The sequence below is a fragment of the Astatotilapia calliptera genome, chromosome 15 (genome assembly GCF_900246225.1).
Source record: "Astatotilapia calliptera chromosome 15, fAstCal1.2, whole genome shotgun sequence".
In the NCBI taxonomy this organism is placed as follows: domain Eukaryota; kingdom Metazoa; phylum Chordata; class Actinopteri; order Cichliformes; family Cichlidae; genus Astatotilapia; species Astatotilapia calliptera.
The window spans coordinates 26,429,157-26,444,397 of NC_039316.1; the positions used below are offsets into that span (position 1 = coordinate 26,429,157).

General features: G+C 43.1%; 1 protein-coding gene across 1 annotated transcript; it reads left to right on the forward strand.

Annotated features, from left to right (window-relative positions):
• The first annotated feature begins 3,434 nt into the window (after nucleotides 1-3,434).
• Nucleotides 3,435-10,132, forward strand: LOC113037467 (myosin-6). Its single transcript, XM_075410395.1, has 2 exons — nucleotides 3,435-9,367; nucleotides 9,904-10,132. Exon 1 carries the CDS (start codon nucleotides 3,534-3,536, stop codon nucleotides 9,336-9,338), a length of 5,805 nt encoding a protein of 1,934 aa, XP_075266510.1. The 5' UTR covers nucleotides 3,435-3,533; the 3' UTR covers nucleotides 9,339-9,367; nucleotides 9,904-10,132.
• The last annotated feature ends 5,109 nt before the right edge of the window (nucleotides 10,133-15,241 follow it).

A 15,241-nucleotide genomic window follows, 5' to 3' on the forward strand; every position in this document is an offset into this window, starting at 1 on the left:
AAAAAAAACAAACAGAGGAGACAGCAAACAACAAAGAGCAACATAATAATAGAGAAAACAAAGCACCATCACAATAAACTAGCTAGTCATAGATATCAATATTTACTAAATAATAAACGATATTGTGCAGCACGCAAGATAGACAGCGCACAGTGTGCTTTGAGGCAGCAGCCAAGAAAGCTTTAGTCCGCGTCTGTGAATACCCATGTGTGCATACCTGTGTGGATCAGCATGCTTGCATTCCAAAGGTTTCTCCATGTAATGATCTGAAACTGTGGATTTAAACATCATGAACGCTGCTCAGTCTCAGTGTTCCAGTTTCACCTACACACATACATTCAAACAACCTTTGTAAAACATTTAAAGCCCTTGTCTCTTCCTGCAGTGTGAGTGTTGTCCTTTACAACCCTCCGTAGCTCTGAAACAAACTCAGTTTCAGGACCTCACTTTGGGAAAAACAAGTCGGATATGATTCCTGTTGGGTTTCCTCTGGTTCAGAAGTTTCAGAAGGATTATTAATCTGTTCATTTTCAAGATCACTGAGGTTCAGAGCGAGTCCTCGTGCTGCTGCCAGCCGGCCGTTCGTCCTCATGCTGCAGATAAAAACTGATTCCAGAGACTTGGGTTTCTATTTGGAGGCAGAGGAGCCTCGACTGCCACAGATAAAGAGACGCAGACACTCGAGCCCATCACAGCTCGCCTGCATATCACAGATTAACGCGACCCGAGTCCAGAGGTTAAAGCAGCTGAAGGACTTTGGCTCATGCAGTTCATGTTCAGTCACACTGAAGTTGCGTTTCTCAGTTTCACTCTCAGCTCTGATTGCTGCTGTTCAGGAAACACGAAGGCTTTTGTAATTATTCGGTGTGTCACACTAACAGCATTGAGGTGATGTTCAGATCTTTAAGCTGCTCTGAATGGACACATTACAGTCCCATCATAATGTTTCTCATGTATCTCCTCCACAGGTGATGAAATTAAGATGATTAATTTCAAAAGAGTTTGCATGTTCTCCCTGGGTTTGCGTAGGTTCTCTCAGGTCCTCCCATAGTCCAAACACATGCAGTTTCTAAATTTCCCATAGGTGCGAATGTGAGTGTGAATGGTTGTCCTGTAACACAGCAGTCTCCAACCCCCGGGCCACGGACCGTGAGTCGTATGGTACCGGGCCGCGAGAGTTGAGGCTCAGGTGTGAAATGTATAGTTTTCAGGGTTTTTATTAGTTTTTAGCGTTATTTTGTTATCGTTTTTATCGTTAACTCTGTTTTCCTGGGTCTTTTCACGTGTGTTATGAATAAATCGTCTTTTTTTCTGTACCGGTACTAGTTTTATTTTGTTGTATTTATCTGCGACACCTTAAAAGCTGGTCCGTGAAAATATTGTCAGGCATAAACCGGTCTGTGGCGCAAAAAAGGTTGGGGACTGCTGCTGTAACAGACTGGCGACCTGTCCAGGGCGTACCCCACCTCTTGCACTAAGACAGCTGGGATAGACTCCAGCCCCCCCGAAATGGAATTAATGGATGGAGAGAAACAGTTAAAAATTCCTGCTTCATTCTGTTGGCACATTAGAGTGGATTTTATATCAATCACATCACAAAAAACGGCAGTAATATCATCAAGTGAACTAATCCATAATTTTGTGTTTTGTTTTGGTTTTTTTTTAATTAATTTACATTAAAACAGGAAAATCTGCACACATGTGGAGAGAGTCTGCACCAGCAGTGAAGCACACAAAAACAAGACATGCACACTAACTTACTGTTTTCATATTTGCTATCATCGTGTTAATATACAAATTTCCCACAGGTGTGAATGTGACAGTGAATGGTTGTCCTGTTAAAAATTCCTGCTTCAATCTGTTGGCACATTAGAGTGGATTTTATATAAGTCATATCACAAAAAACGGCAATAATATAAACTCAAATCACATCAATTTTATTTATATAGCACTTTTAAAAACAACAACTGTTGACCAAATTACTGTACAATAGAATGATTGGGTAAAACTTAAAAGGAAAGTAAAATCAAGGATAAGAAAATAATAAGAATAAAATAATGGCAGACTCATACCGACTTAAAAGCCAAGGAGTAAAAATGGGTCTTTAGACGAGTTTTAAAAGGATCCAGTGTTGGAAAGGCCCTGATCTGTAAAGGCAGTTTATTCCACAGTTTTGGAGCAGTCACAGTAAAAGCCCGATCTGCTCTGTATTTTAATCTAGACCTAGGGACAACTAGAAGCATCTGGTCCCCAGACCTCTAAGCTCTCACCAGAGTATACAAATTTAGAAGATCAGAAAGATATATAGGAGCTAATCCATGCAATGTTTTAAAAACAAGTGTCAAGATCTTAAAATTAATTCGAAAACTAACTGGCAGCCAGTGTAGCAAGGCAGATATAGGGGATATGTGCTCTTGCTTGCGCGTGACAGTCAGGAGCCTTGCCGCAGCATTTTGAACCAGCTGTAGTCGGCCAATGGATGACGAAGTGACGCCAGAGTAGAGGCTGTTGCAGAAGTCGAGGTGAGATGAAATAAAGGCATGGATTGCTTTCTCAATGTCTCTGAAACAGAAAATTGTCTTCACCTTTGCAAGTAGGTGGAGGTGAAAGAAGCTAGTCTTGATCACATTATTTATCTGTTTATCGAATGTTAAATTACTAGTGTGTTATGAATGTTAAATTACAGTGTGTGAATGTGTGTGTGAATGGGTGGATGACTGGTTGTGTAAAGCGCTTTGGGGTCCTTAGGGACTAGTAAAGCGCTATACAAATACAGGCCATTTACCATTTACTATCAAAAATCACACCTAAATTTCTCGCAAAAGATTTTTTGATAGTTTTCTAAGGGGCCAAGGTCGTAATGGTCACTAGGGCCGAAGACAATGATCTAAGTTTTCTGTTCATTTAAACTGAGAAAATTTATCATCAAGTGAACTAATCCATAATTTGTGTTCTGTAGTTTTTAACGAATTAATTAACATTAAAACAGGAAAATCTGTACACATGTGGAGAGAGTCTGCACTAGCAGTGAAGCACACAAAAACAAGACATGCACACTAACTTACTGTTTTCATATTTGCTATCATCATGTTATTATACATGATATATTACTGTAATATCAATGTTGTGTTAATATATTAACAGACGTTTAAAGGATAGCTAAGGATATAATTAAATGTTTGTTAAGTGATTGTGACGGTGGATGTTAAAGGGTAGAGGATATGCAGGATGAGCTCCAGGGAGGATGCAGTCTAAATGCAGACATGTCGGGACTATCAGCAGCAGATAAGCGGTACAACTTCACTTTTCCTAAAATGGATTCTAACAGCCAAAGGTCCTGAATCTGCCCTCATGGTGCATTCACTTGATCAGACAGATTTAGTTCAGCTGTCATCTCCTAATTTGGTCCACAGGGAGTCTTTATAAATATCACCTGCTGTGAGGAGACTGCAGTTCTCCATCAGCTTCAGCAGGAAAACTCTCTCACTTAGTTTGTTCTCTCCTCTGACTGCCAACGTTCTCCACCGTAAAGCATGGGCGACTCTCTGATGGCCGAGTTTGGGAAGGCTGCTCCTTACCTGAGGAAGTCTGAGAAGGAGCGTCTGGAGGCTCAGACCAGACCCTTTGACATCAAGACTGAATGTTTTGTAGTCGACACTAAAGAAGAATATGTCAAAGGAAAAATCCTGAGCAAGGACGGAGGGATGGTAACGGTCCAGAAGGAAGATGAAACAACGGTGACAGTGAAGGAATCTGACACTCACCCCCAGAACCCACCCAAGTTCGATAAAATCGAAGACATGGCAATGTTTACATTCCTCCACGAGCCCGCCGTGCTGTTTAACCTCAAAGAGCGTTACGCAGCCTGGATGATCTATACCTACTCCGGGCTCTTCTGCGTCACTGTCAACCCCTACAAGTGGCTTCCTGTTTACGATGCTGAAGTGGTGGCTGCCTACAGGGGGAAGAAGAGGAGCGAGGCCCCTCCTCACATCTTTTCCATTTCTGATAATGCGTACCAGTACATGCTGACAGACCGGGAGAACCAGTCTGTCCTAATCACTGGAGAATCTGGAGCAGGAAAGACTGTGAACACCAAGAGAGTCATTCAGTACTTTGCCAGCATCGCTGCAGTTGGTGGTGCAAGCAAAAAAGACAGCAGCAAGGGGACTCTGGAGGATCAAATCATCCAGGCAAACCCGGCACTGGAGGCCTTTGGCAATGCCAAAACGTTGAGAAACGACAACTCGTCGCGTTTTGGAAAATTTATCCGAATCCACTTTGGCACGAGTGGTAAGCTGTCATCTGCTGACATAGAGACGTATCTGCTGGAGAAGTCACGAGTTACCTTTCAGCTAAAGGCCGAAAGGAATTACCACATATTTTACCAGATCCTGTCCAATCAGAAGCCAGAGTTGTTGGACATGCTGTTGATCACCAACAACCCATATGACTACTCCTACATCTCCCAAGGAGAGGTAACAGTTGCTTCCATCAACGACTCGGAGGAACTGATAGCCACCGATGGTGCCTTTGATGTTCTTGGCTTCACTCCAGAGGAGAAAATGAGTGTCTACAAACTAACTGGTGCCATTATGCACTACGGCAACATGAAGTTCAAACAGAAGCAGCGTGAGGAGCAGGCTGAACCTGATGGAACTGAGGCTGCTGATAAATCAGCTTACCTGATGGGGCTCAACTCTGCTGATCTCATCAAAGGGCTTTGCCACCCCCGAGTTAAGGTAGGAAATGAATATGTCACCAAAGGGCAGAGTGTGGACCAGGTTTACTATGCCATTGGTGCTCTGGCTAAGTCAGTGTATGAGAAGATGTTCAATTGGATGGTGGTGAGAATAAACCAATCACTGGACACCAAACAGCATCGTCAGTACTTCATAGGAGTGCTGGACATCGCCGGGTTTGAGATCTTTGATTTCAACACCTTTGAGCAGCTGTGCATCAACTTTACCAACGAGAAACTGCAACAGTTTTTCAACCATCACATGTTCATCTTGGAGCAAGAAGAGTACAAAAAAGAAGGAATCGAATGGGAGTTCATTGACTTTGGCATGGACCTCCAGGCCTGCATAGACTTGATTGAGAAACCTCTGGGGATCCTGTCCATTCTGGAGGAAGAATGCATGTTTCCCAAAGCTAGCGACCAGACCTTCAAGGCCAAGCTCTATGACAACCATCTGGGCAAGAACAAGATGTTTGAGAAGCCACGGCCAGCAAAGGGGAAAGCAGAGGCCCATTTCGCCCTTGTTCACTATGCCGGGACAGTGGACTACAATATTGCTGGCTGGCTGGTCAAAAACAAAGACCCCCTAAATGAGACAGTGGTTGGTCTATATCAGAAATCCTCTCTGAAGCTTCTCAGTCTTCTGTTTTCAAACTATGCAGGAGCTGATGGAGGAGACAAGGGAAGTGGAAAAGGAGCCAAGAAGAAAGGCTCCTCCTTTCAGACGGTGTCTGCACTTCACAGAGAAAACCTGAACAAGCTGATGACAAACCTGAAGACCACTCATCCACACTTTGTCCGCTGTCTGATTCCTAATGAGAGGAAAATTCCAGGAGTCATGGACAACTGCCTCGTGATGCACCAGCTGCGCTGTAATGGGGTCCTGGAAGGCATCCGGATTTGTAGGAAAGGTTTCCCAAACAGGGTGCTCTATGGAGACTTCAAACAGAGGTACAGGATCTTGAATGCATCCGCCATCCCAGAGGGTCAGTTCATAGACTGCAAGAAAAGTACTGAAAAGCTGTTAGGATCGCTGGACATTGACCACACTCAGTATAAGTTTGGTCACACAAAAGTCTTCTTTAAAGCCGGCCTGCTGGGTACACTGGAGGAGATGCGAGATGAGCAACTCTCTCGAATCATCACCAGGATCCAGGCCAATGCCCGAGGGCTCCTCATGAGGAAGGAGTTTATTAAGCTTGTGGAACGTAGAGATGCCCTAATGGTCATTCAGTGGAACCTTCGGTCTTTCCTTGGGGTGAAAAACTGGCCCTGGATGAAGCTCTTCTTCAAGATCAAACCCCTGCTGAAGAGTGCAGAGTCTGAGAAGGAAATGGCCAACATGAAGGATGAATTCAACAAGCTAAAGGAAACTCTGGTGAAATCAGAGGCAAGACGAAAAGAACTGGAGGAGAAAATAGTGACTCTCCTCCAAGAGAAGAATGATCTGACCCTGCAGATTCAGTCTGAACAGGACACCCTAACAGATGCTGAGGAACGCTGTGAACAGCTGATCAAGAGTAAGATTCAACTGGAGGCAAAGCTAAAAGAAATGACAGAAAGACTGGAGGATGAAGAGGAGCTGAACGCTGATCTGACAGCAAAGAAACGCAAGCTTGAAGATGAATGTTCAGAGCTGAAGAAGGACATCGATGACCTGGAGTTAACGTTAGCTAAGGTGGAAAAAGAGAAACATGCTACAGAGAATAAGGTGAAAAACCTGATGGAGGAGATGGCTTCACAGGATGAGAACATCACAAAGATAACCAAAGAGAAGAGGGCGCTGCAGGAGGCTCACCAGCAAACTCTGGATGACCTGCAGAGTGAAGAAGACAAAGCTAACACTTTGACCAAAGCTAAAGCTAAGCTGGAGCAACAAGTGGATGATCTGGAGGGATCGCTGGAGCAAGAGAAGAAAGTCAGGATGGACCTGGAGCGCTCAAAGAGGAAGCTCGAGGGAGACCTGAAACTGATCCAGGAGAACTTGATGGACTTGGAGAATGACAAGCAGCAGCTGGAGGAAAAACTCAAGAAGAAAGACTTTGAGGTCACCCAAATAACTTCAAGACTAGAAGATGAGCAGATTGCATCAGTTCAGCTCCAGAAGAAGCTCAAAGAAAGCCAGGCAAGAATTGAGGAGGTGGAGGAAGAGCTGGATGCTGAGCGAGCAGCCCGGGCCAAGGTGGAGAAACAGCGTTCTGATCTTTCCCGTGAGCTTGAGGACATCAGTGAACGTCTAGAGGAAGCTGGAGGAGCCACATCAGCTCAGGTGGAGCTGAATAAAAAGAGAGAAGCGGAGTTTCAGAAGCTGCGTAGAGAGCTGGAGGAATCAACCCTCCAACATGAGGCCACCGCTGCCACCCTGAGGAAGAAACATGCTGACACCGTCGCTGAACTGGGAGAACAGATTGATAACCTTCAGCGTGTGAAGCAAAAACTGGAGAAGGAAAAGAGTGAGCTGAAGCTAGAGCTCGATGATTTGTGCTCAAACATGGAAAATGTAGTAAAGACAAAGGCAAACTTTGAGAAAATGTGCCGAACGATGGAAGACAACATGAATGAGTACAAGAGCAAATGTGAGGAGGCTCAAAGGACCATCAATGACCTAACAACCCAGAGGGCCAAGCTCCTCACTGAAAATGGTGAGCTTGGCCGGCAGCTGGAGGAGAAGGATTGTCTGATATCACAGCTTACTCGAGGGAAGAACTCGTACAACCAGCAGATGGAAGATCTGCGCAGACAGCTGGAGGAAGAACTAAAGGCAAAGAACGCTCTCGCCCATGCTGTTCAGTCTGCTCGTCATGACTGTGATCTGCTCCGAGAACAATTTGAGGAAGAGCAGGAAGCCAAGGCTGAACTGCAGAGAGCTCTGTCTAAATCCAACACTGAAATCTCTACATGGAGGACCAAATATGAAACGGATGGCATCCAGAGAACTGAGGAGCTGGAAGAAGCAAAAAAGAAGCTTGTTCAGAGACTGCAAGAGGCAGAGGAGGCCATTGAGGCTGTGAACGCAAAGTGTTCCTCCCTTGAGAAAACCAAACACCGCCTCCAAAATGAGATTGAAGACCTCATGCTGGACCTTGAGAGATCTAATGCGGCATCCGCAGCACTGGACAAAAAACAAAGAACCTTTGACAAAGTCTTGGCAGAGTGGAAGCAAAAATATGAGGAGTCGCAGTGTGAGTTAGAGGCATCTCAGAAGGAGGCTCGATCTCTGAGCACTGAGCTCTTCAAACTCAGGAATGCCTATGAAGAATGCCTGGATCAATTTGAGACAATGAAGAGAGAGAATAAAAATCTCCAAGAAGAAATCTCAGACCTCACTGACCAGCTGGGAGAAGGTGGCCGCAGTGCCCATGAACTAGAGAAGATCAGGAAGCAACTTGAACAAGAAAAGGTTGAGCTACAGTCGGCGCTGGAGGAAGCTGAAGGTTCCCTGGAGCACGAAGAGAGCAAGATCCTCAGAGCACAACTGGAGTTTAACCAAGTGAAGGCTGACATGGAGCGCAAGCTGGTCGAGAAGGACGAGGAAATGGACCAGGCCAAGAGGAACTACCAGCGTATGGTGGAATCACTCCAGTCCTCTCTGGAGTCCGAAACCAGGAGCCGAAATGAAGCCATGAGAGTCAAGAAGAAGATGGAGGGCGACCTCAATGAGATGGAGATTCAGCTGAGCCAAGCTAACAGGCAGGCAGCTGAAGCCCAGAAACAGGTGAAGACCCTCCAGGCGTTCCTGAAAGACACTCAGCTGCAACTAGATGATACCCAGCACGGCAACGATGACCTAAAAGAAAACATTGCTCTGCTTGAACGCCGAAACAACCTCATCCAGGCTGAACTGGAGGAAGTGAGAGCCGCACTCGAGCAGACCGAGAGAAGTCGGAAACTGGCCGAACAGGAGCTGACCGAGGCAACGGAGCGAATGCAACTCCTACACTCCCAAAACACCAGCCTGATCAACCAGAAGAAGAAGCATGAAGCAGACCTCCTACACCTGCAGTGTGAAGTGGAGGAAGCCATACAGGAGAACCGCAATGCTGAGGAGAAGGCAAAGAAGGCGATCACAGATGCAGCCATGATGGCTGAGGAGCTAAAGAAGGAGCAGGACACCAGTGCCCATCTGGAGCGCATGAAGAAGAACATGGAGCAGACCATCAAAGACCTGCAGCACCGTCTGGATGAGGCTGAGCAGATCGCCATGAAGGGCGGCAAGAAGCAGCTCCAGAAACTGGAGGTTCGCATCAAAGAGCTGGAGAATGAGCTGGAGGCAGAGCAGAAGAGGGGAGCCGAGTCCATCAAGGGAGTTCGCAAGTACGAGCGCCGCATCAAAGAGCTCACCTACCAGACCGAGGAGGACCGCAAGAACATGGCCCGCCTCCAGGACCTGGTGGACAAGCTGCAGCTGAAGACCAAGTCCTACAAGAGAGCGGGTGAGGAGGCAGAGGAGGCGGCCAACCTCAACATGGCAAAACTACGCAAGCTGCAGCACGAGCTGGAGGAGGCAGAGGAGCGGGCCGACATTGCCGAGTCGCAGGTGAACAAGCTGAGGGCAAAGACTAGGGATGGATCGTCTAAAAAGGGCCTGGATGAGTGAGGAACAGGAACAGGAAGTGCACATCGCAGGTGAGAAGAGTCAGTGACATAGTCAGAGCTCTGTAAACAATACGGTCTATCAGGTTTAATGGAACCCTAATAAATAATGTCTAAATAATGTTTATGCATTTTAATTGAACATTTACAAACAGAAAGAACAAGATAATAAGATCATAAATAATGTTTAATAGCACTACAGACCTAAGAACCTAATCCGTTTTAAATTCATTACCACAGCTATTGTAAAGTTAAACCACAACACTTTAGCAATTTTCAAACTTTCCATCAGTTTGAGTTGAATAGTTTCTGCTGATGAGAAGTTCTTCACACTAATGTGTTATGAATCATTCCTGCTGTGTTTTTGTTTCTGTCTTTTACATTGTGTTTATTATTTTAGAACATCTGATCTATTAAATATATATACACAGCATTAAAACACATGACATTAATGCTGTTTTACTCATGAGTGTGTATAAATCCTCATCTGTGGCCTTAACAGCACAGATTTATTTCTGTATTTTTTTCATGTTTATGTCATTAATGTTTGAATCTGTTTCCTCCCACAGATGTTCCTGAAGCTGAAGCTGAAACCGTCACCTCCCTAATCAGTAATTAGTATTTGATGTATTGATTATTCTGCTGATCATGAGTTCTCTGAAGCTTTTCATTCACTTGATGTTTAAGGATGTTTAGTATGTTTATGCTCACTCCAGTAAAACACATCTAGCATCACAGAGACTGAAATAAATCAAGTTCTGCTTCCATATTGTTGTTTTAAATTTGGTATACCTGCAGCTGAGGATTTTAAACCAATACTTGGGTTAATTGATTGTTTCAGGTTCGTACTCTTCTCTGATTCACAGTTTTGAAATGATTTTCAGAAACTCAGATTTTCCTGTTTCAGCAGTTTTCAGTCAAATCTTTGGGAGAGATCTCTTTGCTTTGATTCTTTCTCTGCTGAACTTTGTTTGTTTGCTTTACTGCATTTCTTTGAATGCTGAAGTGTTGATGTTATTAATGTGAACATCAATAAAGTCCCAGCTGATCCCTGAAAACTGACTTCTGATTTCAAATCACGTGACATCGATAAAACTGAACTTTTAACTGATGATGTTTGAAATGTGAATCAATCTAAAAGCTTGTGTGTGTGTGGATGCGTGTATACCATGTTTAGATATCTTATGGGGACCAAATGCCCATCCCCAGAAGTTTGAAGGCATGTTTGAGGCTCAAAATATGGTTTTAGTGTCAGGGTTACAGTTAGGTTATGGTTAGGTTTAGGCATTCATTTTAGGCTACATCCACACTAGCCTGAATAGATTTGAAAACGGCGTTTTCATCTGAAAACGCTCCGCGTCCACCCTTGCGTTTTCAGTTGTTTTCAAAGAGTTGCACGTCCACACTAAAACGGCCGAAAACGCTGACGTTGCAGCGTGAAACGCAAGACAACTCGACCTGCGTCATTTCCCTCTGCCGTTTACTTACATACTTGCTCTTTTCCTTGGGGAAAACGCCGTCTCAGTGTGGACGGGAGGCCAAATAGGAGAGAAAACGATGCGTTTTCAAACAAAAATGCAGTAGTGTGGACGTAGCCTTAGATGGTTAGGGTAAGCGCTTAGGAAAAGGGTTATGTCAACTAGATCTTCCCACAGGATATGAAAACAAGTGTGTGTGTTTGTATGTGTGTGAAAAACAATTTTTATATGTATATATATATATATATATATATATATATATATATATATATATATATTAGGGGTGCAACGATATTCGTATCGTATTGAACCGTTCGATACAGTGCTTTCGGTTCGGTACGCATATGTATCGAACAATATATATTTTTTAATTTATTTTATCAACTTTCCTTCTGACAATGCTGTCTGTGTTGAGCGCTCAGTGAATCTGCGTTTGACTACTCCGCCTAGGCTGCACTGTCGAGCACAGATCCACTGAGCTCCACCCACATGCATTCAATCAAGCTAGCGAGACAGAAGCTAAGCTTATTGCAACATGGCAACTGCCTCAGTGCCTCCTGAAGTTGAACCTCCTCCACCGTCATTGAAATCTGGTGTTTGGAACTTTTTTGGCTTTCGTGTGAAGTATGACCCTGATGGTAAGCACGTTGTGGACAAAACTACAACAGTATGTCGGATGTGCCACGCCATGGTTAATTACATCGGTGGGAACACAACAAATATGAATGCACATTTACGCCGACATCACCCTAGTGCAAAGACGAGTGAAGGCAGACCAAAACAACAACAAACACACATGCTACAAACTTTGCCGGAGTCATTTAGACAGCCGTTAGCGCACGATTCTAAGAGGGCAAAAGAAATCGACAGGGCAATTGCTATTTTTATTGCTGTCGACATGCGAACCTTTTCTGTTGTAGAAAACACCGGGTTTTGGGAAATGCTGAGAGTACTTGAGCCCCGTTACAGTATTCCTTCACGAACCCATTTCACCGATATCGCAGTTCCTGCTTTGTACAAGGAGACAAAAGCTAAATTAGAGACGGCAGTGTCAGCAGCACCCGCTGTTGCTCTGACCTCAGACGGCTGGACGTCAAGAGCTACGCAGAGCTACCTCGCTGTCACCGCACATTACATTGATCCGGAATGGCAGATGAAAAACTGTGTTTTGCAGACACTCCTGGTCGAAAGTCACGCCACTGACGACTTAGCCAAAGGTCTCTCTGAAGCTGTGGAAGACTGGAAGTTAGTGTGACCAAATTTGACAATACCTGTAACTACTGACAATGCTAAGAACATAGTTAATGCTGTCACAGCTGCTGGGCTGGGGCCACAAATCGGATGTTTTACACATACAATTAATATAGCTGCTCAGAAAGGAATGGCAGTGCAGAAGGTTTCCCATCTCCTAGCAAAGATGAGAAGAATTGTCTCCTTCTTTCACAGAAGCACAACAGGATGCAATGTGTTTATGAAAAAACAGCAACTGCTGCAGCTTATTGGAAAAAAACTAATTCAAGATGTTCCAACTAGGTGGAACTCCTCTCATGATATGATGGAAAGATACCTTGAACAGCAAGCTGCAGTGTATGCTGCTATGGCCGACAATACTGTGAAGAAGAGTATGAAGAACATTCAGAATCTAACTCAGGAAGAACATGCACTGGCTGAAAATCTTGTTACAGTCATGAAAACCCTAAAAACTGTGACAGTCATGATGTGTGAAGCGTCATCTCCAACAGCATCCATGATCCTGCCACTTAAAATGAACATCCTGAACTCTATGGCGCAGTCTGGTGATGATAGCCCAGCAGTGAGAGATGTAAAAAAAAACATCAGGGAGGACCTGGAGAAGAGATACGCTGATCCTGCCCTTCAGAATTACCTACACAAGTGCACAGCTTTAGATCCTCGATTCAAGTCCCTGCGACACTTGGATAATGTCACTCAGCTGAGAGTCTACGGAGCACTCACCACAGAACTTGTCTTGAGCATTGAACAAGTAGGCATTCTTTTTTTTATTTTTGAAATTTTATTTAGCTACTGCTTGATTTATAAATATTATTTAAACAAATACAATTAACAGTTTGGTTGTTTATATTTCCTCAGGACCAAGCCGCAGGCACCACAGAAACTGCGACCTCCGCAGAGACTCAAGCAGCAAACTCTTCAGATTCCCCATCAGCATCTCCACCAGAGAAAAAGTCAGCCATGAAGGAGTTGTTTGGAGAACTGTTCATGTCACAGGACCCAAGGACCAGGTCTGCAGCCGAAGTGGCAGAGGAGGAAATTAACTTGTACAGGTTAGCAGACTGCATTCCCACAGATGATAACCCACTGAGATGGTGGAAGGAACATCACAGCTTGTACCCTCATCTTTCCAAGTTGGCACAGTGTTACTTGGTTGTACCTGGAACCTCTGTCCCAAGTGAGAGGGTGTTTTCCACAGCAGGTGACATTGTCACAGCAAGCAGATCTGTACTGTCAGCAGAACATGTGGACATCCTAATTTTTCTGAAGAAGAACATGGAAATTGAGTAAACTATGTTTTGGTTTGTATTTAACAGGACCGTTTATTTAAGTTGTTTATGCTGTATATGCAGCTAAGTGCTAGCACTCCAGAAGATGAGTGTTAGGGGAGGTCCGTTAAAGAGTGATTCATTTTATGGGTACCTGATTTGTTATATATGCTGCTGAGAATATACCCCAGAAGAAGGGTATAGAATAGCTTTTATTTGTATTTATTTTTTATTCTTTACATGGTGGGTTTTTTTTTTGTTTGTTTGTTTTACATGGTGCCAAGTCTGCACAACAGAAAATATGTGAAGTATAGCTTTACCAGATTTAAGTTTTCATGTGTTTTCTGTACACTATAGAACATGGTTCTAAAAAAAAATTTTCATGCCAGGGATTGGGTGTGTTTGTTTTATATTCTGCCAAGAATAGAAAATACCGTCAGGGATTCCCAAACAATGCAGAACTGTATGTGGTTGATACCTTGTTTTTAGAACATTTCAAATGTTTAAAAATATATTTAGGAAGGCCTTTCTGTGCAATACATTTTTATTTAAGTTGTTTTTGTTGTATATGCAGCTAAGTGCTAGCACTCCAGAAGATGAGTGTGAGGTGAGGTCCATCAGAGAGTGGTTCATTTTATGGGGACCTGATATGTTCAATATGCTCCTGAGAATTTACCCCAGAAGAAGGGTATAGCATAGCTTTTATTTTGGAAAAGGACATTTCTCTGAAATAAACTCGTTTCCAAACTCTTTTATTCTTTTATTATTTTGTTGTTTCAGCAACATTTCATTTAAAAACTGTATTTTTGAGTTAAAATATATATTTATAATCTTAATAAATTACAAATTAAAAAAGGCATGAACATTTTTTGTATCGAAGAAATATCGAACCGTGACACCAAAGTATCGAACCGAACCGAACCGTGAATTTTGTGTATCGTTGCACCCCTAATATATATATATATATTTGCAAGCCCTGTATCTGATTGAGGAATCACTCATCTTTGGAAAAGAGAGTTTATTACAGAGAAATGTCTCTTTCCAAAATAAAAGCTATACTATACGCTTCTTCTGGGCTATATTCTCAGCAGCATATTAAACATATCAGGTCCCCATAAAGAGACTCATGTGCTAGTACGGCAGTGGCCTCTGTCTGTGCAGAACAAAATACAAAGAACTAAATCACACAAGGCTCCTTTAAAAAAATGTGGAAGTGTTACATACATGTTTATAAACACTTACATTCCACAGAAATCTCAGCTCACTTGCAATACTGGAGCACACAGACGATCTCGCAGCTTATCCCTTGCATAGAGAAAATGGCCGCTCCACGCTGCACATACAGGTCCTTTGCATCATACATTTAAGAAATACATCATCTTGTTAAAATACTGACGTTTTGTCACTGCACTACAATTATAACAATATGTTTCAATGAGTTATGTGCATATTTAACAATTCCTTACCAACAATTTAACTCCTTCACAACATTCCCGTTCCACATCCCCACAACGAAAAGAAAAGTAAACAGGAAGTCCCAAGATGCATTTCTTGTTAAGTTTTTTTGGAAAACTGCAGTTAACCCTTAAGCACTGCCCCCCCCCCCCAGTGACCACAATATGCAACTACACAAACCTATAAAATTATCAGCTTCAAATGCACACAACATGCCGATAACCAAAGAAATAGCACAAGCAATAACATTAAATTACCCAATAACACTCTTGTCTTACCATACATGGAAACAAAGAAACAACATTTTAAGAACCCTTTTTGAACCTTAAATGGATATTTGGTTAACTGAAATGGAAAATATTATTATTCATTTACCACTAGGCTACATTAGATTTATATTTTAAATAAGACAAAATTTGGAATTTACAGCAGTAAAATTATTGTATCTCTACAGT

Excerpts from the sequence above, each read along its gene's own strand:
- LOC113037467 (XM_075410395.1), top strand. The coding sequence starts at position 3,534 with ATGGGCGACTCTCTGATGGCCGAGTTTGGGAAGGCTGCTCCTTACCTG.